Source organism: Miscanthus floridulus, chromosome 7, assembly GCF_019320115.1.
Source record: "Miscanthus floridulus cultivar M001 chromosome 7, ASM1932011v1, whole genome shotgun sequence".
NCBI classification, from domain to species: domain Eukaryota; kingdom Viridiplantae; phylum Streptophyta; class Magnoliopsida; order Poales; family Poaceae; genus Miscanthus; species Miscanthus floridulus.
This window is the reverse complement of record NC_089586.1, coordinates 121258866-121279428: the sequence shown is the minus strand read 5'-3', so window position 1 is coordinate 121279428 and position 20563 is coordinate 121258866. Positions and strand designations below refer to the sequence as shown.

Genomic DNA, 20563 nt, shown 5'->3' with positions numbered 1-20563 from the left:
AATGGGCAAACGCAATTTCATATCGGTAGTGCTAGCGTTCGACCCGTGTTCGGACGCCCGCGCCTGCACTCTGTTCCCTAGCGCAACGTAGCTCCCTTCACCTCACGCCCATCCCGCTCCGGAGGCGGCGTCCGTCCGAACGGAACTCCCACGTCTGCGCTCGACGCCCACAGCTCCCTTGCCCACACACATCCCGCTCAGGTCGGGCTCGGCCATGGCGAGATGGAGTGAAGGGAAGGGAAGAGAGGGGATGGAGAGAGAGGAGAGGGCGAGGTGCATCGCGCGAGAGAGGTGCGAGGTAGAAGCCAAAGCCCTGCAGCAGGCCGCTCTCCGCCAGCCACTGGCGCTGTTGTAACATGTGCAACACCCGATCTACTTTTAAAACATCCAGATGAACACATATGCAACATACATACGAAGATAGGTGAAACACTTGAAACATGTGTTTGAAACACGCATATATAGCCATTTGCAACAAACGTCTAAAACACTTGAAATATGTGTTTAAAACACGGATATATAGCCATTTACAACAAACATCTAAAATGCTTAAAACATACTCTCTTAGGCAACTTTGTTAGGCGTTCTCACGTTTTTCATTTCGGCAAGTATATAAGGCATGGCAGTTATTCCTAGGTGTATCATCGCTTCGAATTTCAGCGGCAGTAAATACAGGCACATTTTTGAAGGCGTTTTGCATGCAGTCACAGTAAACGATGGACCCTGTGTTCATGCATGCGGTAGGATTGTAGGAAAACACGGCAACCAGCCAATGCCCACGGGCCACCATGTATAAGGGCGTACCTAGTGTAGAGAGCTTTCGCTCTATGCATGATCTAGAGAAGAGTGTCAGTGACACTTTATACTCGTCTATACAATGCGAGGAGACCACGACTCAAATCCAGGACCTTACTATCACAGGCGGTAAGACTCTACCGCTTACATAAACCCGTCCTTCACGGGCCACAATGCATGAGCCAGCTTAAATACTACATGCATGCATGAAATCGAGTCCGGCCAGTTTAATGCTGCATGCAAGCATGTATAAAATTAAGTGTATCCAGTCACGCACTCTCGCCTAAGAAAACTGTCCGAAGGGAGTAGGCTTTTGCAACATATACGACATCTCAGATCAACTTTTGCAACATTCAGATGAAATACTTAAAACATAAGCCTAAAATGCCTGAAATACTTGAAGCATGGCGTCGCCGGCGGCCATGGCCTACCTGGTAGAGGACTGCGGTAGCCAGCAAGCTCGGATCCAGGAGGAACGTCGAGAGCAAACGGCCCAGCGTGCATAGGTCTTCCCATCTCGTCGCGGTGTCTTTGGCCGGCCACGGGAGACAAAGTCAGGACCGGCAGCGACTTCCTCCTGGTTGCGCCGGGGTGGTGGCGGCGTGGTGCCCGCCATGGCTGCGACGGGCAAGGTGGATGGGGTCGCGCCGGTGGATAGGGGCGAGGCGTGGAATGGTGGCACGGTGAGGCAGGAGGGTGGGGGGGAGGGGGGGGGGCACAACGTGCGCCGGGATGGGCAGACAGCGGGCCAGGGTGCGGCAGGCGGACGAGCAGCCACGCATCCACGCCTGAGACGATGATAAACAGAGTGGGGATTTTTTCTTGAGAGAGAGAGAGAGCGGATGAGCCTCGTCAGGACGGGACGGACGCGGGTGCCCAAGCATTATCGATTTCATAATTACCTGGCAACCAGAGCAGCCAAACCAACCACTAAACGACCGACAGGGCGAGCCGTCGCCAGCAAGTCTGACGAAGGACGCAGTAACCAGTGACCAGTTGCCTTCCACAAACTGCAGCAACCAGCTTCACACTTCACAGTGCCTGAGTGGCTCTTGCCGCAGGGCTCTAGCTTAGCAAACAAAACTGTAACTCGTAATCTGACACCTAAGATTCAATTTTGACAGCTTAGCAAACAAAACCGTTCCTGGCAGAAAAATGCAGCACATACAACAAACACAACAATGGCTCTTGCTCTCTCGAAGAAACATAACGTGAGGCACAAGGGGCATCATATGGCACACTACACAGGGCTAAAACGGTTTCCCCAGAGTACAGTTTACCCGGACCCAGCGTACAGTTTACTCAGTCTAAATATTGGCCACGCTAACTAGTTATCAGTCGAATTGTTGCCGAAGAGCCATCTCGGTTTCACTCTTCCAGGATGCATGCGACGATTGCCCCCTCATCCTCTTGATCTTCTCCTTGTCTTTGACAGTGGAACCCTTCATCTTTTCGGGCCCTTTTGTCTGCACCGGTCTATCACCACACTGAGGGCAAACCATACCCTTACCATGTGAATAGGTCTTTGGTACACCACATTGGAGACACATCCTAAACAATGAGGCAAAGTCACAGTTAAGACCACTAATACATGTACACAAGCTATTTCGGTATTACTTGTTTCATTGTGACATTGATAAAAAAAATGACCATACCTCAGAAGATCAGCTGCATCTTCTGGCCCAGGATTTGCAGCACCTATTATTCTTTTTCCATCAACAGAACCAGATGTCACTGAACCTGGAGGGTTGGCTCCCGTTGTGGTAACTCGCTCGCGGATGGCAACTAACTGCGGTTTCGCCACCACAACAGCACCTGAAGATTATTTTCTAGTTATATCATAAGGGATGTAGCATATATCTGAAATTGCACTGGCATGAGCACATACTCGGAATATCATCGTATGCAAGCACTTAAGATGAAACCTGCTCTACTACCATCTCAGCACCAAGCTCAGAAATATCAAGGTGGTCCTCCATAATAGAACAGTTAACAGGCACATGGGAATATGGCATGATGTATGTATGTTCTGGTGTATTGCGTTTTGAGAAAACAAACCTACTTTACTATCATCTCAGTGCCAAGCTCAGAAATATTGAGGTGGTAATCCATAACAGAACAGTTAACAGTCACATGGGATGATGTATGAATGTTGTGGTGTATTGTGTTTTGAGAAAAGAAACCTGCATTACTATCATCTGAGCGCCAAGCTCAGAAATATTGAGGTGGTAACCCATAACAGAACAGTTAACAGGCACATGGGATGATGGATTTACGTTCTGGTGTGTTGCGTTTTGAGAAAACCAGCTTTCACAAATGTTTCCAATCGCCAAGTTTCAAAGTAGAGGCAAAACCGTAAAACTAGACACCAAAAGTAACATCCTATTTACTCAGCTTGGTGAGGCCAACTAAGTATTTCTATACAAGTCACAACATAAAGACCGTATATGTGTCATTATTGCATCATCCTGAAATGTTATTTCGTGGTTTTGCTTGATAAGTTAATAGTAGCCCCATTAATTACAGTGCACAAATAAGTACCACTTGTAACAATAGCCTAAGAACAATCATCAAACAATAGCATGCACAGTCAGTAGGAGATATCATGCTGAAGAACGAATCGAATTGATATGCAGTGTTTCTCATCATTCAACTGCATGATGCCTTCTATATTTTTTCCCAGAACAACCATGTTTACTTGGCCAAATGGAGTTGTGAATCAACGAACCACCACAACGGTGACACAAACAAACAGAACCAATAATTATTGCATCTTTTTGTTATGTTCTGAAGGGCGGGCCTAGTGCAAGCGGTAGAGTCTTACCGCCTGTGACCGGAAGGTCCCGGGTTCGAATCGCGGTCTCCTCGCATTGCACAGGCGAGGGTAAGGCTTGCCACTAACGCCCTTTCCCCAGACCCCACACAGAGCGGGAGCTCTCTGCACTGGGTACGCCCTTTTTTTGTTATGTTCTGTTTCCTGGAGGGTTGTTTGTTGTGGACGCTTTTTCTTAGTGTTTTAGTAGTTTGGTTGGTTCTCCTCTGAGGAGTTCATGTCTAGCAGTAGTGGCTTCTGGTATTTGCATGAGAGCTGGTGTACCCAGAAGAGTCGAGTACGGTGCTTTGTAAAACTGTATATGGTTTCTTATAAGCAGGGTCTTCCTTTCTCTAAGAGCAAAACAAACAGAACCTAAAACTACTTTAGCTCCAAAGACACCGCCAACACAAGTATAGAGTATAGACTACACAATTTTCTTTTCAATCTAAAGCCAACTCTAGAAGTGTACCACCTGATTGTACAAAGATTTATGCCAAGCAATGGAAAACAGATGAACACAAAACTGATGCTATAGCAAATTAGCAATGCAATTCTATGATCAAAGATCTCCAATAGTGGAGCTTCATGGTGGCCGAGGTAGATCCTTGCCTTTCCTTCCAACTTGAAAACCAGTGATGCATTGACATTTCAGCTCATAGATACTAGCTAAAAGAGCGGCTCTATCACTCTACAGTATGTGCAAAGGAATAATACACAGTACATCGAATTTGCCTCTTCCTAATTCTTGTTCAAGTTCCACGGTCAAATACCTTGGGAGAACTGAAATTGCATCCGGAGTCTGTAAAATGTAGTCTAATTACATTAAAGTTACTGCTGTAAAATAACTACGTTCATTTCTCTAACAATGCAAGATCTGCAACTACATTGATAGCAATCTAATCGACCTCTACGACTCTACCTTTACCAAAATCAACAGTGGAACAGTGAGAGCGTATCATGGAATTTAGTCGATGCAAGTCTGATAAACATACACCGTTACTAACCCGACGACCAAAAAACATTAGTCTCCAGTTTACACTTCAATTGAGTCCTTAAATCTACTTTTACCTGGAGGCGGGTGCTTGCTCCCCTCTTTCCCACGGCGATCGAGTACACCGAGGGCCTCCGTCCCTTCCTCTGGCTCGGCAACCCTGTGCCTCAGAAACTCCGGTGGTCCCGAGACATCGGCGAAGGCCTCCAGCGCGGAGGGCAGCGAGGAGTCCCCGTCGCCGCCGCTGGCATCTCCCACCTTAGGGTTTGGTCGGCGGCGGGGCTTGAGGGCCGGCTTTGGAGGAGCGGACCCCTCGTCTCCCTCCGATCCGGATTCCTCGGCTGACGAATCACCGGACTCGCTCAGCTCGGTGCCGGCGGCGGGGTCGTCGTCCTCCTCAGCGGAGGAGTAGCCCTGGAGAAGCGACAAGCTCATTGTCCGGCTATTTTTTTTTTTTAGGTTGTTTCCGTCGTGTCGACTGGCTGCAAGTCTAGTATAGCAAATTTCATGGCGTATAATACAGATGTGTTTTACGGGCTTAATTTTTTCTTTTGAGCATTATCGGACCTTAAGTGGACTGAATTGTGTACCACCAGACCTCTCTCAAACGAATAGCAAGCACATACGTGGGCTGTATGGGCTTACTATTCTTTCTTAAGCTGTATGGGCTTACTATTCGGATGGGTGGAAATATATTTCTCCACAAGACGAAAGCAGGGCCAAGCTCAGGCCATCTATTGGGCCACGTCAACGAAAATTTCCTGGCCATTGGATATAGATCGGACGCCGTACAACAGCTTGGGCGGCTAGGTATGTCCACGAGCTTCCTGAACAGGCTACCATCCTCGTTCAGGCTTATTTCTTCCTGAACGTCTCTTCCGATCTTCCCAATCCTCTACCACCTTGCAGATTCCCTAACACAGTCACTAATTTTGCAACCACCACGAGCTTTGCCGCTCCTTGCAATCCATAGCCACGCTCAGCGGTGGATCCAGGAAATATTTTAGGGGGGACTGAACAACACTGCTGCTCGATCTTAAGTCTCAGCCCCCCTATACTATAGAACTTTGCCTAAAAATTCATAGGGGCTCTACAGTAATTTGCACTGATTCGGTTTGGGTAGGGGGGGCTTGAGCCCCCCCGCGCCCACCGCTGGATCCGCCCCTGGCCACGCTGCTCCCCTTCTGTTCCACCTCTGCTGACCCTCCGCCGTGCACCGCCGATACCGCATTGGCACTGCTCGGGGCTGCCTCCGTCCCTGCTTCGCGTCCCCAGTCGCCGCCGGGCCCCCGCGCGTCAGCAACGCGGCACCCACCGACGTTCCAGCATCGTCTCCTGCGGCGGACGCCATCATCGGCCTGCTCGACTCCGGCATCTGCCCCGACTAACCCAGCTTCAGCGACGCCGGCTTTGGTTACGTATCCAGCCGGTGGAAGGAAGTGTGACTGGGGACGACTTCAACTCATCCAACTGCAACGACTTAAGTAAGAGTGTCGGGTACCGCGAGAAGGGGTACCCTAAGCAAGACCCAAAAAACAACTGCTTAGGCTTCGTAAAGATCGAAACCAGCTAAACGCTGCCGGCCTCGGCCGATTCTCCGACTCGCCCGAGGCTCCGAGGGCCTCGGCCAATTCTCCGACCCGCCCGAGGCCCATCGCCACGGGCCTCGGCCGATTCTCCGATTCGCCCGAGGCCCCCTCACTACCGACCCCGAGCGATTCCCCGCCAAAGGCCTCGGCCGGGCCACCGACCCTCCGTCTCGCGCAAGGCAGGCTCGGCAGCACTCCGCTGCCTCTTCCTCCTCCCGTCCCTCTGACAAAACGTCGTGTCGCATCAACTCAGCCAACTGCTGCTCCTGACGACAACGGCATGCTCGGCACAGTACAGCAGAATGGCCGATGGGACAGGAGGCAGGACTGGGCAGGGGTTACCCGCCACTGTGCTAACCACCATGCACATGGTTGACGCCCATGCCTCACTGTGCTGCCAACTCCTGCTCTGAGGACAACGCGGCGTGGGAAGCCACGTCTGGGCTACTGTGGCCTCGGAATCAGTACCCAGGACCAATAATTCTCTCCAGGGCCTCGGCGGTTTGCTTCAGGGGCTCGACAGCCTGGGGACCCATGTCCGCCAACGCCCCCCGCGATGGCTTGGCCTCGGCACCTACAGAACCACGGCCCCCTACGACGTCATCACGCGATGACCTGCACGTCCCTCGGACTGGGCAGGGGTTACCCGTCACTGTGCTAACCACCATGCACATGGTTGACACCCATGCCTCACTGAGCTGCCAACTCCTGCTCCGAGGACAACGCGGCGTGGGAAGCCACGTCTGGGCTACTGTGGCCTCGGAATCAGTACCCAGGACCAATAATTCCCTCCGGGGCCTCGGCGGTTTGCTTCAGGGGCTCGGCAGCCTGAGGGTCCATGACCGCCGAGCCCCCCACGATGGCTCGGCCTCGGCATCTGCAGAGCCGCAGCCCACTACGACGTCATTACACGGTGACCAGCACGTCGCCCGCCATGTCCTGCATCAAGCTGTACTGGAGTCCCACGACGCACAAGATCGAGTATGACCGGCGCGTCACTTCTGCACGACAAGGACGGGGCCACTCCGTCGACCACGCCACAACAGTGGCCGGCTACAGGGCTCGGACACGCCACCCCCGTTTTTAGAACGCTATGTAGCAACATATGTAGGTTCCTGGTTCTCCCTTGGAGTATAAAAGGGAAGGACCGGGGCCATTTCTAGGGGAGGAAGGAGGAGGACGAACAGACCGATAGAACTAGACACTTCCGCTACGCTGGTGGAGAACAACGCCTCCAGCAGCCCGCTCCACCCTCGCCGAGACCTGGGGCTAGCCCCCTCTCTCACCTAGCTTGTAACCCCCTACTACGAGCACTCCGGTGCAAGGAATACAAGATCGATCTCTCGGACTGGACGTAGGGCCTCGATTGCCTGAACCAGTATAAACCTTGTGTCTCTTTGCATCACCATCCGGGATTAGGAGCACGCAGCACAAATTCACTCGTTGGTTGAGGGACCCCTGGTTCCGAAGCACCGACAGTTGGCGCGCCAGGTAGGGGGCGCTGCGTGTCAGCTTCGTCATCCTAGCAAGTTCCGGATGGCAGACCCCGTACGACCATTGCGTCTCGGCACCGTGGTTTGGTTCGGGAGCCTAGAGTTCATGTCTCTAGGGCATGAGTACGACATGGTGCTCCTCACTCCTCGAGCCCCACCGTCCGACGATGAGGTCGCGCCCCGGCAGCCCAGGCGCAGGCGGCGCCCGGGCGGCCGTTCTCGCCACGCTCGCCAGGCGCGACGCGAGCGAGGCCACCCCGACGTCACGCGAGCCCAGGGCATCACGCCCCTCCTCGCCGATGCCCTACGACCAGCTGTGGGTACGGGGTCCCTGGCTGGGGACCTGTCTGGCCTGAGCATGGACGAAGGAAAATCGCCGGTGGCTCGCGGCGACGCCCAGTCGTCTGGCTCCGCTCTTCCACTCCCTCAAGAGCCGACCCCGGCGGGGCAAAATATGGAGACGGCACCGTCCCCATACCCCTTTGGGTTGAGAGATGCCGCCGCCTCTTACGCCTACGCATACGCTGCCACCCACGAGCACCCTACGGAACGCCGCCAGCGCTTCGCTCTCGACCTGAGCACCCGCTCCGACCCCTCGGACGAGGACGAGGCATGGCCCAGGGTGGATTTCTCCGAACTCCACAACCCTGGGGCTTTGCGCCAATTCTTGGCCGCAAGCGACTACTACCTCGGCTACTCTGACTCTGACGACGAGGGGACTTACGATCCATCTCGTGAGTGCTTCCACGTCGGGCTCGGGATGCCAAGGGCGGGTGAAGAGGACGAAAGGACAGGCAACCATTCCCCGCCCCGGGCAGGGGCGGGCGACGCCACACCTCCGCGTCTCGAGGCCCCGGCAGCATGGGACGAGAATCCCGTTCGCGGGGGGCATCGACGCCCAGATCTGGAGCAGCTCCGCGAGCTTCGAGACAAGGTCGAACAAGACCGGCTCCTTCTGCAACAGCTTCGGAACACTCTCGAGCAGGAACAGCAGGGGCGCGGTGAGGGCGGAGGAGCCCGAGGGAGGGCCCGCGACGTCCATCACCGCATCAACAACGACGAGGAGGGAGCGCCACCCCCAATCTTTAATCGCGCCAGCCAGAATGTCGCAGCCGCTGCGATGCTGGTCCGATCGATGCCCGAGCCCTCCACCACCGAGGGGCGACGGGTCCGTGGGGAACTCCGCGATCTCCTTGAGACCGCAGCGGTGCAGCAGGCCGAAAGTTCCGCCTCCCGTCGGCGCGGAGGCACCTCAGAGCAACCCACAGCGCAACCTCGCCGGGGCCAGGATGCCTCAGTCCGTCCCGAGGACGCTCGCGCGCCGACGGTCAACAGGGCCCCCTCGGTGCGCGACCGACTTAGGGACCGACGCGAGGCACAGGGCGACCACGAAGTAGTTGGCAGGCGACGGCGCCACGACGACAGAGCAGCACGGGGCTACCACCCACACCGAGGCGGTCGCTACGACAGTGGTGAGGACCGCAGTCCTTCCCCTGAGCCGCCGGGACCTCGGGTCTTCAGCAGGGCCATCCGTGTTGCTCCCTTCCCCGCCCGGTTCCGACAGCCGGCCAACCTCGCAAAATACAGCGGCGAGACCAACCTGGAACTCTGGCTCACCGATTACCGCCTGGCCTGCCAGCTTGGTGGCGTGGACGATGACCTGCTCATCATCCGCAATCTCCCTCTGCTGTTGTCGGACTCGGCACGAGCCTGGCTCGAGCATCTCCCTCCCTCGCAAATCCACGACTGGCGCGACTTGGTTAGGATCTTCGTCGGGAACTTCCAGGGCACATACGTGCGCCCTAGGAATTCCTGGGATCTTAAAAGCTGCCGCCAGAAGCCAGATGAGTCTCTCCGAGATTTCATCCGGCGCTTCTCCAAGCAGTGCACCGAGCTACCCAGCGTCGGCGACTCAGAGATCGTCCAGGCTTTCCTCTCCGGCACCACTTGTCGGGACTTGGTCCGAGAGTTAGGACGCAACGTCCCACGCTCTGCCGCCGCGCTCCTCGACATCGCCACCAGCTTCGCCTCAGGGGAAGAGGCTGTCGGAGCCATCTTCCCCGACGACGATCCCAAAGGGAAGCGGAGGGAAGAGGCCCCCGAGGCCTCAGCCCCCCACCTCCCTAAGAAAAAGAAGAAGGGTCGCCCAGGGAAGCAGGAAGTCCTCGAGGCCGTCCATGTCACCACGACGGATCGCAGGAATTCCCGCGGCCCCCGTGGCCCCGGGCTATTTGACGACATGCTGAAGAAGCCCTGCCCTTACCATCAAGGTCCGGTGAAGCATGCCCTCGAGGAGTGCACCATGCTCCGGCGCTACTACGCCAGGCTCGGGCTCCCCGACGACGACGCCAAGCAGAAGGGCCCCGGCGGTCGGAACGAGGACAAGGACGACGGGTTCCCCGAGGTACGCAACGCTTTCATGATCTTTGGCGGACCCTCGGCATGCCTCACGGCGCGCCAGCGAAAGAGGGAACGCCGGGAGGTTTTCTCGGTCAAGGTGGCCACCCCCCGGTACCTCGACTGGTCTCGGGAGGCAATCACCTTTGATCGGCATGACCACCCCGATTATATTCCAAACCCCGGACAGTACCCGCTTGTCGTCGACCCGATCGTCGGCAACACCCGACTTACCAAAGTGCTCATGGACGGAGGCAGCGGCCTCAACATCCTCTACGTCAACACTCTGGAGCTCCTGGAGCTCGACCGATCACTGCTCTGAGGCGGTTCTGCGCCCTTCCACGGCGTCGTGCCAGGAAAGCGCACGCGACCCCTCGGGCGCATCGACTTACCCGTCTGTTTCGGCACTCCCTCCAACTACTGCAAGGAGATCCTCACCTTCGAGGTGGTGGAATTCAAGGGGGCCTACCACGCCATCTTGGGGCGCCCGTGCTACGCCAAGTTCATGGCGATCCCCAACTACACCTACCTCAAGCTCAAGATGCCAGGCCCCAACGGCGTCATCACCGTCGAGTCCACGTACGAACATGCATACGACTGCGACGTCGAGTGCATCGAGTACGCCGAGGCCATCGTGGAGGCCGAGACCCTCATCGCCGATCTCGACCAGCTTGGTAGCGAGGTTCCCGACGCCAAGCGGCGCGCCGGGACCTTCGAGCCCGCGGAGGCCACCAAGCTCGTCCCCGTCGACCCCACCGTCCCCGACGGCCGAGGACTGAAGATCGGCGCCACCCTCGACAGCAAATAGGAGGCCGTGCTCGTTGGCTTTCTCCGTGCAAACGTCGATATGTTCGCATGGAGTCCCTCGGATATGCCAGGCATACCAAGGGAGGTCGCCGAGCACGCCTTAGATATCCGGGCGGGCTCCAGGCCGGCAAAGCAGCGCCTGCGCCGATTTGACGAGGAGAAGCGTAGGGCCATCGGCGAAGAAGTGCAGAAGCTCATGGCAGCCGGGTTCATCAAGGAGGTATTCCATCCAGAGTGGTTGGCTAACCCTGTATTAGTCAGAAAGAAAAGTGGCAAATGGAGGATGTGCGTGGACTACACTGGTCTAAATAAAGCGTGCCCGAAAGTCCCATTCCCACTACCACGAATTGACCAAATCGTCGACTCCACTGCAGGATGCGAAACCCTCTCCTTCCTCGATGCGTATTCCGGTTACCACCAAATCAAGATGAAAGAGTCCGACCAGCTCGCGACTTCTTTCATCACTCCATTCGGCATGTACTGCTACATAACCATGCCGTTTGGCCTCAGAAACGCAGGGGCTACTTACCAACGGTGCATGATCCAAGTCTTTGGCGAACACATCGGACGAACCATTGAGGCCTACGTGGATGACATCGTAGTTAAGTCCAGGAAGGCCGGTGATCTCGTCGGCGACTTGAAGGTTGCCTTCGCATGTCTCAGAGAAAAGGGCATCAAGCTCAACCCGAGAAGTGTGTCTTCGGGGTTCCCCGAGGCATGCTCTTGGGATTCATAGTCTCGGAGCGTGGGATCGAGGCCAACCCGGAGAAGGTCTCGGCCGTGACCAACATGGGCCCAATCCGGGACCTCAAAGGGGTGCAGAGGGTCATGGGATGCCTCGCGGCCCTAAGCCGCTTCATCTCGCGCCTCGGCGAAAAAGGCCTGCCCCTGTACCGCCTCTTGAGAAAGTCCGAGCGCTTTTCTTGGACCACCGAGGCCGAGGAAGCCCTCGCCAGGCTCAAAGCACTGCTCACCACCCCCCCCCCCCCCGTCCTAGTTCCACCCACCGAGGGCGAGCGCCTCTTTCTCTACGTCACCGCGACGACCCAAGTGGTCAGCGCAGCCGTAGTAGTCGAGAGGCAGGAGAAGGGACACGCTCTACCCGTCCAACGACCTGTTTACTTCATCAGCGAAGTGCTCTTCGAGACTAAGACGCGTTACCCCCACATCCAGAAGCTGGTTTACGCCGTAGTCTTGGCTCGACGCAAGCTACGTCACTACTTCGAGTCCCACCCGGTGACTGTGGTGTCGTCTTTTCCTCTGGGAGAGATAATCCAAAACCGGGAGGCCTCGGGTAGAATAGCCAAGTGGGCTGTCGAACTCATGGGGGAAACCTTGTCTTTCGCGCCTCGGAAAGCGATCAAATCACAAGTCCTGTCCGACTTTGTAGCCGAATGGACCGACACATAGCTGCCACCCGTTCAGATCCGATCAGAATGCTGGACCATGTACTTCGACGGGTCTCTGATGAAAACTGGGGCTGGCGTGGGCCTGCTCCTGGTCTCGCCCCTCGGAGTACACATGCGCTACATGATCCGTCTTCACTTCGCCGCCTCCAACAATGTCGCTGAATACGAGGCCCTCGTCAACGGCCTGCAAATCGCCATCGAACTTGGAGTGCGACGCCTCGACGTACGGGGTGATTCGCAGCTCGTCGTCGATCAGGTGATGAAAGAGTCGAGCTGCCATGACCCCAAAATGAAGGCGTACTGCGCGATAGTACGACGCCTGGAGAGCAAGTTCGACGGTCTCGAGCTCAACCACGTTGCACGAAAGTTCAACGAGGCCGCGGACGAACTAGCAAAGATGGCGTCGGCACGGACCCCGGTTCCCCCGAACGTCTTCGCCAGAGACCTCCACAAACCATCCGTCGACTACACCCCGGCGACGGAAGAGGGCCCGTCAGCCGAGCCCACCACAGGGCCCGAGGCCCCCTCTACCACCGAGACCCTCGCCCGCCGGGCCCGAGGCCATGGCGATTGACGCAGAGCCTCCCGAGGCCGACCAAGGGACGGACTGGCGAGTCCCTTTCCTCGATCGCCTCGTTCGAGGAGAGCTTCCTGCTGACAGAGCCGAAGCCCGGCGGCTTGCGCGACGCGCCAAGACTTACGTCCTCTGCGACGGCGAGTTGTATAGGCGTAGCCCATCTGGTATTCTCCAACGATGCATCACCACCGAGGCTGGCCAATCCTTGCTTTGCGACTTGCATGCGGGAGTCTGCGGGCACCACGTGGCGCCTCGCGCGCTCGTGGGTAACGCCTTCCGCCAAGGTTTCTATTGGCCGACGGCGGTGGCAGACGCCACGAGGCTAGTACGCTCCTGCGAGGGATGCCAGTACTACGCTCGACAGACGCACCTCCTGGCCCAAGCCCTCCAAACCATCCCCATCACATGGCCATTCGCCGTATGGGGGCTGGACATGGTTGGGCCTCTGCAGAAGGCACCCGGGGGCTATACCCATCTGCTGGTAGCTATCGACAAATTCTCCAAATGGGTCGAGGCTCGTCCGATCGCTCAGATCAAATCCGAGCAAGCGGTGCTGTTCTTTACGGATATCATCCACAGGTTCGGGGTTCCTAACACCATCATCACTGACAATGGGACACAATTCACCAGTCGCAAATTCCTAACTTTCTGCGACGACCACCACATCCGGGTGGCTTGGTCGGCCGTAGGGCACCCAAGGACGAATGGCCAAGTAGAGCGTGCCAACGGCATGATCCTACAAGGCCTTAAGCCAAGAATATTCAATCGGTTGCAGAAGTTTGGCAAGAAATGGCTTGCCGAACTCCCGTCAGTCATCTGGAGCCTAAGGAATACCCCGAGCCGAGCCACGGGATTCACACCGTTCTTCCTGGTCTACGGAGCCGAGGCCATCCTCCCCACTGACTTGGAATACGGTTCCCCGAGACTACAGGCATACAACGAGCAAAGCAACCACACTGCCTGCGAAGACGCCCTCGATCAACTAGAGGAAGCCCGAGACGTCGCGCTACTACACTCAGCCAGGTACCAGCAAGCCCTACGACGCTACCAAGCCCGGCGCGTCCGAAGCCGAGACCTGAAGGTGGGCGACCTGGTGCTGAGACTGAGGCAGAGCAACAAGGGCCGCCACAAGCTGACCCCACCCTGGGAAGGGCCGTACATCGTCGCTCAAGTGCTGAAGCCCGGGACCTACAAGTTAGCCAACGAGAAGGGCGAAGTCTTCACCAACGCTTGGAACATAGAACAGCTACGTCGTTTCTACCCTTAAAATTCCAAACGTTGTTTACATTGTTCCTCGAAATGCAATAAAGAAGCGTTCTTAGTTGTTATAATTTTTCGAGAAACCCCCTTATAGACAAGCCGATTGTATAAAACCCAAGGACCGTACGATCGTCCCAAAGGTGAAAAGGCCGGCCGAGCCGTGAGAACGACCCACGCCTCCGGGCTACGGCAGCTCCCTCACCACCTCTTCACCCAAAGGACAGCGTAGGCTCCGAGGAAGTTCTATGCAGAGAGCCTGTCTATTATCAGGGGCTCAACGTCACGATAGCGCTATAAGGGAGACTCGGCTCTGCCTCGGCAAAGCCGGGCCTCCCTCGGGGGCTAGAAAGGGGGAACCACCTAAGTCTCGAACACCGTTGTTAACGGTCTTTAAAAAATTTTCTGCGCCAAACTCTCTCGCGCTCCGACGGGACCCTCACAAGAAACCCAAGGACCAAAAGTTTGTTTGGAGGCCAAAGGGCCGGTCGAGACGTGAGAACGGCCTACGCCTCTGGGCTACGGCAGCTCCCTCACCACCCTCCGCCGAAGGACGGCTTAGGTCCCGAGGGTTTTCTTTGCGGGTTCACAAGATCGAGACGGAGGGCACGGGCTCGGAAATAGAACAGAAAATGATTAAAAGACGCACGTACGCAAGTACTTTACAGGCCTCGACGGCCACAAAGACGTCACGGTATGACAACTAACGCAATCCGGTTACATGACCCCTTTTGGCCCAGATCAAAGCTCAAGGACCGACGGCCGGCGCGGGAGGGACCACCTCTTCTTCAAATAGATGGGCCAGCGCTGTGCCAGGTGCCTCGGCCGCCTCCAACAGCTTCACGACCTCCGCATCCGCCTCCTCGTCATCTTCTGGCAACACGTAGCCGTCGCTGACGGCCTCGAGGTTGATGGCGTAGTGCGAGGAGACGACGGCCAGGGCGCGCTTGACACCCGTGTGCAACGCCCCCCGGAGCCTCTCATGGACGCGGCCGCTCAACGCAATCAGACGGCTCCCAAGGGAGCTGGCTGATTGGACCTCCTCGACGTCCAAGGCCTCGCAGGCGGTACGGGCAGCGCTGCACAGCGCCTCGTGCTCCCGGACCTCAACATCCAGCGCCGCTTGCGCTGCGACGGAAGCTTCAGCCACCTGGGAAGCCTCTTTCCCCAGATCTACGTCGCAACGAGGGGTCAGGAGTCAAGCGCGAACCAGAACAAATGGACAAGGAACACGGTTCAGCGGAACTTACCCTCGGCCTTGTTCTTCCAGGCTAAGACCTCGACCCGAGAGGCCTCGGCTGCCTTGGTAGCCTCTGCCAGGGCGACTTTTGTCGCCTGATGCTCGCTCTGCTCCGCACCCAGCTGCCCGGCTGTGGCCTTCGCAGAGGCCGTTGCTTCTTGGGCCCGAGACCTAAAGGAGTCTCGCTCCTCCTCCAGTTCCTTGATCTTCGCCACCAAAGGGGCAGCCTGCCCCTTAGCTGTGACCAGCTCGGCCTGAAGGTCAGCACAACGAAGGCGGAGGTCCTCCACTTCCGCACTCCACGCCGACAAAAGCCCCTAAGCATCGGCAAGCAGGCCCCTCTGCCGCCGGAGCTGGTCCTAGATATCCCTCTCCCTTCGTAGGAACACCGATTTCCCAAGGGACCGGGTCTCGAGCTCCTAAAAGAGGTAAAAAACGCACGTCAGACACTACGAGGACAACTTGGCACGAGACACGAAAATACTTACCTGAGTGACACCAGGCAAGTCCCTTTCCATAACAGTCATCGCCGTCTGCAGCGACCGCACTGCCAGTTGGCGGTACTCCTCGAGGGTATCCCAACGCCCCCCCTCCGCGATATCTTCAAGGGCGAACACAGGCTCCCCCTCGGGATCAGCCTGGTCCCGCCAGAAAACACGCGGGAAGTTCCACCCACGGGGCTCGGGCCGTAGCGGGGCAAGGGCCGAACTCCCCTCGGTGGGATCTGGGACTGGCTGCTCTGCGGTACTGGCCGCCCCGATGTCCGCCGCCTCCTTCCCTCGGGAAGAATCATCAGACGAGATTGTCTGAACCAGGGGCGGCGCCAAAATTTGCTCCGTCTCCGCCTCCATCGCCCCGGTCTCGACGGACCCGGGGGCTCTGGCCTCCGCCATCTCTACCTCGATGGCCCCGGCGTCCACCGCCCTGACTTCGGAGGTCTTGGGGGCTCCGGCCTCACCCTCAATGGCCTCGGCAGTGCCAGACGCCCCAGTCTCCTTTGCCCCAAGGCCCACAGCATCGCGAGGCGCGGGCTCCTCCTCTTCGACCCGCTCCGCGGCCGCCTCGGCACCCTTTTCCTGGGCAGCCGCCTCCTCCGAAACGGCCTGCGCCTCGCCCGACACCGCGCCACGCTGCACGCCAGCCTGCGCCTCCGCTGCCTGATGGGCGGAGGAGCTAACGTTCACCTTGAGCGCCTTACGGGGCGCCAAAGGAGGATCTTCCACCAGATGCGTCTGGCTGGAAGCAAAGACACTCCCGAGGTCAGCATGCGATCAAGGGGCAAACAAGAAGTACTACGGACTCCACCAGAGAAGACGCTTACCGCGAACGGGGATGCAGCCGCTTCGACACCGCCTGCCTCCTCTGCAACGGTGGCGGTGGTGGCAGCAGCGCGGCCTTGGTGTCCACCAGTGCCAGCCGGCCTCCGTCGGACCCCGGCACCTCCTCGACCCTTCGCGGAGACGATGGGGTCGCCCCCACCGTCACCCGCTCCACCTCCACCGTCGAACCCATCGGGCTGACGGCACGCTCTTCCGACACCCGCGCCTCGGGTGTGTCGGCCTCGGCCCCGGGACGGGCCGCCACTGGCCCCGGGGCACCTCCTCCTCCTCCTAGGGGCGTCAGGCTCCTTGCCGGCGCCCCGGGAACCATCTCCCTGATGTCGGGGAGGTGTTCCAGGCAGGCCGTCCCCACCTCGCGCCCGCCGCCGTCACTCGAAGAATCCGACACCGACGACGAGGGAGACGGTTCCAACGGGAGACCGTCGAGCCTCTGACACCGGCGACGGGCGTCCAGCTTTTCGCGCGCGAGGATCTTCTTCGTACGTTTCGCCTCCTTGGCATCTTTTTTCTTCTTCTCCTCCTCGGCACGCGCCCTGTTCACGGATCACCGCCGGGCGTCCTCAGGAACGGGCGGCGGGGAGCCTCGCACGTCTCTTATCCCCTGTGAGAACGACGAAGTAAGACAACAGACAAAAAAGGCGAAAAACAAGAAGGTCGCGAAAGCCTCGACAACATCCAAGTTACCAGCGAAACATACCCCCGCGACGGGCGCATCGGGAACGGCATCAAATCGTCGATCTTCGGCTTCCCGTCCACCGCCTCTCTCACCCGACGCAGGGTCTCGTCGTCGGAAAGGGCGAAGGCGGACATCTTGACACCGACGATCGAATCGCCCGGGGTCATCTCGAATAGCCGCCGCCGCCGGGCCATCAGCGGCAACACCCTCCGGCGATGAAAAGCCGCCACGACCACAGCCGCCGAAAGGCCATGGTCACGCAGCTTCCGCAAGGCCCTCAAAAGCGGTTCCAGCCTGGGCTGATCGGCCTGGATGACGCCGTACCCCCACTTCTCCGGTTGACTCTCCACGACCCGCCCGGTATAAGGGGGAAGTCCTCCGCCGTCGTTACGGAGGTAGAACCAGCCGTCATACCAGCGACGGTTGGACGATGACAGCTGGGCCGGGATGTAGAGGGACTGCCGGTCTTGCTGCACGTGAAGGGTGCAGCCACCGGCCCTCTGCACCTTCCGAGCCCCCCTCGTTCCCCCCGGCTTGGTGGTGAACGTCGCTCGGAACAGGTGGAGCCACAACTCCCAGTGGGGAGCGATCCCCAAGTACCCCTCACAGACGGCAACGAAGATGACCGCCTGCGCGATGGAGTTGGGGCTGAAATTGTGCAGCTCCACGCCATAATAGTGCGGGAGCGCCCGCATAAAGTTATCCGCCGGCGACCCGAAGCCTCGCTCGTGGAAGACCACGAAGCTCACCACGTAGCCGTCGCGCGGCCTCGGCTCCGACTCGTCCCCCGGAGCAATCCACTCCGGTTCATCGGGGTCGGTGATTGGGCGAAGAAGACCGGCCTCCACGAGTGACTGCAGCTTCTCCTCGGTGACGTCAGACCGCTCCCAGGGATCCGCCGTAAGGAGGACGGGACCACCAGCCATTTGCACGGCGAAGGACGCTGCTACGACGGTTATCTCTCTCTCCCTCTCTCTTTCAGTCTCTCGCCCTCGCCCTTCTCCTCCCCGGCGCTCTATGCTCTCAGCAGCGGCACGAAGGCAGCAAAAGCGAATGCGAAAGAGGTAAGAAGGGGAAGGGCGAGGTTCTTTGCGTATTTATGCAGGGACAAGACGAAACCGCCGGGCGACGAAATCGGGGAAGTTTCCCCCAGAAGATCCGGCGCGGTTATCCAGATCCGGTTTCACCGCCCACGCGCCCACTCCCTCCTCATTAAATCGTGCGTGCGGACATGTCCCGTCGGCTGACCCCACGTCGCGTCCAACCGCAGCAGCAGCAGGCGCCGTTCCGCCTCCCCAAAAAAGTCGCCTCAAAAGACGCGCCTGCCGTTGTTATCCGTAGGGAGAGAAATACCCCCCCGATTCCTTTCAGGCAAAGGAACTGGGCGCCGAGCCCGCTACGGTCCAGGGGTTCGAAGGCTGGGCCCTTAGGGGTTTCAACAGCCGCCCCAGGGCAACAGAGTCAGGGGCGACTACGGGCGAGCCTATGCGAGGCCGAGGCCCAAGCAAGCGAAACGCTTGGGACGCCCTGTGTCGTGTCCGAGACCAGTAGGGAGGTCTCCGAATGGGATCCCACCGTAGGGAGGCACCGAGCCACCGAGGCCCAGCGAACGGCCTCGGCACCCACTAGAGAAACCCTCCGGTACTCTTGGAGCGCGTCTCCGGACCGCTAGCCGACCCGCAGCGAACGGGGTACGGGCCTCCACTCGGACTTACCCGATAACAGCTCACCGGAAATGTCGTCGCTCGCGCCCACCGAGGGTAGCACGGCATCCTCCACCCCTCCTTCCGAGCGAAAAGGAAGCGCGAGGGTCGAATGAAAAGTCAGGAGAATCCCTGACGGCCCTCTTGCCCCGCGCAGAGGCTAGGGGACCCTTCCTGCAAAACATTGCCGAGGCCTAGCGGCTTAGACTCGCACACGAGGGGGCTCGGCAAAACAAACCCTCCTTCCGAGCGAAAAGGAAGCGCGAGGGTCGTTCAAAAAGCTAGAAGAACTCCTGACGGTCCTCTCGCCCTGTGCAGAGGCTAGGGAGCTCCTTCTGCAAAAGACGCCGAGACCCCGCGACCTAGCCTCACACCCGAGGGGGGCTCGGCAGACAAACCCTCACGCGCGAGGGGCAAACCAAAAGCCAGGGGGACCTCTGACCGCTCTCTCGCTCCGTGCGAGAGACTCGGGGGTTCCTCCTGCAACTTTGCCGAGACCCAGCGGCTCAAGCTCGCACACGAGTGGGCTCGGCAAACAGCCCCCCCGTCCGAACGAAAAGGACGTGCGGGGGACGAGCAAAAAACTCGCTCCGTGCAGAGGCTCGAGGGCTCTTCCTGCACCCAAGATAAAGACAAAGCGACCCAAGCCCGTTACGGTCCAGGGGTTCGAAGGCTGGGCCCCCAGGGGTTTCGACAGCCGCCCCAATATAAAGGAGTCAGGGACGACCTCGGGCGAGCCTGTACAGGCGCGCCCCGGGTCGTGTCCAAGACCGGCAGGGAGGTCTCTGAATGGGATCCCACCGTAGGGAGGCACCGAGCCACCGAGGCCCAGCGAACGGCCTCGGCACCCACTAGAGAAGCCCGCCGGTATCCTTGGAGCGTGTCTCCGGACCGCTAGCCGACCCCCAGCGAACGGGGTACGGGCCTCCACTCGGACCTACCCGATAACAGCTCACCGGAAATGCCATCGCTCGCACCCACCGAGGGTAGCATGGCATCTTCCACCCCTCCTTCCGAGCGAAAAGGAAGCACGAGGGTCGTACAGAAAGTCGGGAGAACCCCTGACGGCCCTCTCGCTCCAGGCGGAGGCTAAGGGGCTCTTTCCGCGACATCATCGAGGCCCCGCGATCCGAACCCGCGCCCACGGGCCCGACAAACACGACGAAAACACCTCACTCGAAAGAGAAAAAAGCCCCTGAAGAAGTGAAATCACTCCTCCAGGGCCTCGGGGGCTACACCCGGCGGGTGCGCTCGCGCGCACCCACCGAAACCTCGAATACAAAACACCATCCCGATAGGAACTACCAAGAGCCAATTCTCGTCGGAACCTCAGGGGGAGTACCTCCACTCCCCCCAAGGCTCGGGGGCTACTGTCGGGTACCGCGAGAAGGGGTACCCTAAGCAAGACCCAAAAAACAACTGCTTAGGCTTCGTAAAGATCGAAACCAGCTAAACGCTGCCGGCCTCGGCCGAT

The 20563-nt window shown here is 58.3% G+C and overlaps 1 protein-coding gene across 1 annotated transcript; it reads right to left on the bottom strand.

Moving 5' to 3' along the window:
• Nucleotides 1-1893: 1893 nt before the first annotated feature.
• On the bottom strand, nucleotides 1894-5093 carry LOC136464522 (uncharacterized). Its single transcript, XM_066463471.1, has 3 exons — nucleotides 4679-5093; nucleotides 2451-2610; nucleotides 1894-2346 (listed from the first exon to the last, which is right to left on the bottom strand). The coding sequence occupies exons 1-3, from the start codon at nucleotides 5034-5036 to the stop codon at nucleotides 2130-2132; spliced, it is 735 nt and encodes a 244-aa protein (XP_066319568.1). The 5' UTR covers nucleotides 5037-5093; the 3' UTR covers nucleotides 1894-2129.
• Between the last annotated feature and the right edge of the window lie 15470 nt (nucleotides 5094-20563).

Bases quoted from the DNA above. Each gene is read 5' to 3' on its own strand.
- LOC136464522 (XM_066463471.1), bottom strand. From the start codon at position 5,036: ATGAGCTTGTCGCTTCTCCAGGGCTACTCCTCCGCTGAGGAGGACGAC. The intron at 2,611-4,678 runs GTAAAAGTAGAT...AATAATCTTCAG, and splicing joins GAGCAAGCACCCGCCTCCAG to GTGCTGTTGTGGTGGCGAAA. The intron at 2,347-2,450 runs GTATGGTCATTT...CTCATTGTTTAG, and splicing joins GATGCAGCTGATCTTCTGAG to GATGTGTCTCCAATGTGGTG.